Here is a 2,706-nt window from a genome sequence, read left to right as displayed (position 1 = left end):
CTCTCTCCCTCTCTCTCTCTCCCTCCCTCTCTCTCTCTCTCTCTTTCTTTCTTTTTTTGTTTTTGTTCTTTGAGACAGGGTTTCTCTGTATAGCCCTGGCTGTCCTGGAACTCACTCTGTAAACAAGACTGGTCTTGAACTCAGATATCCTCCTGCCTCTGTTCCCTGAAAGGTGGAATTAAAGGCACTACCGCTACCTGGCTTTGTTTGGAGGGAAGGGATTGAGACAGTGTCTTTCTTTGTAGCCCTGGCTGCCCTGTAACTTGCTATGTAGACCAGGCTAGCCTCAAACTCACAGAGATCCTCCTGCCTCTGCTCCACTCACCACACCGAGTGCTGGGATTGAAAGTGTGTGCCAGCATGCCCATGCTGGCACTGGAGGACATTTTCTTGATTAACATTTATGTGGGAGCACCCAGCCCACTGTGGGTGGTGCTATCCCTGGTCAGGTAAGCCTGGGTGTGTAAGCCACGGGGAACAAGGCAATAAGCAGCTCAGCCTTTGCTTCCGTTCCTGCCTTGAGTTCCTGCCTTGTCGTCCCCCCACCCCCACCCTGTGATGGCCTGTTAGCTGTAATGCGAAATAAATCTTGTCCCCTGGCTGCCTTTGGTCATAGGGTTTGTCGCAGCAGTAGAAAGCAAACCAAGACACGCCTGGTCCCCCACCCCGGCTCTCCTCATTTTCCTCGCCTCCTGCCTGGTCCTGTGAGCTAACCCTTTTACAGTCCCTTCAGCAAGCCCAGCTCACTCTCCAGTCCCCTCAGGACCTCTGCATTTGTTTTTCCTCGTGCCTAGAGCACGTTCCTCCAGGGATCACAGCAACACTGTGAGCAGTGAACACTTAGATGGAGCTGATCGTGCCTGACCCTGGACAGCAGGCTCCCAAGCAGGGTCTCCACTATACAGATTCAGAAACGGGGCCCCAGGAAACCAGGTGCACCGGAAAAGGCGGCAGGATGACTTCACAGCTGTGTGCTCCCATGGTGACTTCACACCATGGATGAGCTGGTGCTCCCCCTGACCCCCTAGCACTGTGCTTCCTGCCATCAGGTCTCCAGGGCCTACAGAATGACACTCTGGTTTGCCTTGGGACTTTCTCAGAGAGGCTTCCTCAGTGTCAGCTATGAAATGGCTCTTCATCTCTGTCTGGCTTTATTTTACCCCACAGCAGTTCCTGTGGCCCAAAACACATGGCGTCTGTCTTCCCCTCACAGGGCTGTGAGCACCGGAAATGGTGGTTCAGAACAGGCATGCAGCCAGTGTTCTGCCAGATTGAATTGCTACCATAGCTGAGGGCAGATGAAAGGATCTGGGGGACCTCTAAGGACCTGGTTTGCCTCAGGCTTTGTGAGTACTTTCAGAGCTGGACCCCAAATGGGTATTGCCCTCTAGGCATTGACTGTGCTTGAGGAGGGGCTCTTGTGTCCATCTCATAAAGCCCTAGGCAGGCCACCAGAGGAGGACCTGGAAGGGCCTCTGCGTAGGGCAGAGGTCAAGTGACAAGGAGGGGAGTGAGCCAGTGACTAAAAAAGCTCCTAGTGTGCAGCCTGTGTCAGCCACCTGCAGGGATGCTGGGACTGGTCCCTGGAGGTAGGTGTGTGTGTGTGTAAGAGAGAGAGAGAGAGAGAGAGAGAGAGAGAGAGAGATGGATATGGCATGAATTGGAATGGGGCATGGTGGCACACACCTGTAATCTACTTAGGAGACTGAGTTGGGTGGGATGAAAGGTCAAGACCAGCCTGAGCAACCTAACAGAGAAGCTCTCAAAATAAAGAGAGTTGGGGATGGGCCCCAGGGGCAGAGAATCTGCTTGCTTCATGCTTGAGGCCCCGAGTGGGTTCCATTTTCAAGTCATGGGGGTGGGGGTAGGTTGGACACTAAGCCAGGAGCATCTTGTGCCTTAAGTTGTCAGCTATTTCTGTTTCTCTGAGTAAGGTGTTAGTGGGGTATGCTGGATTTGATTGTCAACTTGGGATTTAAGTTTGCATGAAACAAGTCTCTGGGAAGATCTTCAAGAGAGTTTCTAGACTGGGATAACTTATCCTAAGTGTAGGAGATACCGTGCCAGAGGTGGGGGTCCCAGACTGGGTAGAAAGGCAACTGTGAGCCGAGCACCAGAACCATCTCCTTCTGCTTCCTGCCCGCAGATGTGGTGGGACCAGTGGCCGCACCCTCCGGCCGCCATGAATCCCCACCACGACAGGCTGTACCCGTGAGCCAAAATAACCCCTTCCTTCCTTAAGTGGCTTTTGTCAGGTCCATAACACAGGGAGCAGGGACTCAGAGTTGGTCTCAAGCAACTCACTTTCCTTGAGGCGCGTGTCCATTGGTGCCTGCAATGTGTTCCTGATGGCTTCCACAAACTCCTTAAAGAAGTTCTTGACGGGCTCCAAGGACAGGGGCACAGGGTGGCTCAGCTCCGAGGGACTCATCTGCTGTCCCATTTCTGGCTTGGTGGCTATGTATGCCTGTGTGGACGGGCACAGGGTCAAAATGGCTCCAGGGACTGCAAGCTGCATCTAGCTTCTATTGCATACCCAAGGAGGTCAGGACCTACTCTGCCTGGCCACCGTGGACAGCTGGAGGAGCTGTGTCACAGAGAAGAGCCCTGGGGAGACTGTGCAACTGGAGCTGTTAGTACCCCTTCCTCTCATGCTTCTTCTTTTTCTTCTTTTTTTTTTTTTTTTTTTTTTTTGAGACAGGGTTT

The 2,706-nt window shown here is 53.0% G+C and overlaps 1 protein-coding gene across 1 annotated transcript in view; it reads right to left on the bottom strand.

Annotated features, from left to right (window-relative positions):
• Trim14 (tripartite motif containing 14) overlaps nt 1-2,706 on the bottom strand; it is a 30,666-nt gene that overhangs the window by 7,543 nt on the left and 20,417 nt on the right. Inside the window, exon 4 of the mRNA XM_028770226.1 lies at nt 2,305-2,467. Coding sequence (XP_028626059.1) covers nt 2,305-2,467 — 163 coding nt within the window. The remainder of the gene's footprint in view (nt 1-2,304; nt 2,468-2,706) is intronic.

Source organism: Grammomys surdaster, unplaced genomic scaffold, assembly GCF_004785775.1.
Source record: "Grammomys surdaster isolate TR1022 unplaced genomic scaffold, NIH_TR_1.0 199, whole genome shotgun sequence".
NCBI classification, from domain to species: Eukaryota; Metazoa; Chordata; class Mammalia; order Rodentia; family Muridae; genus Grammomys; species Grammomys surdaster.
Note: the sequence above shows the minus strand (reverse complement) of the source record. Positions and strands in the feature narration are given on the sequence as shown.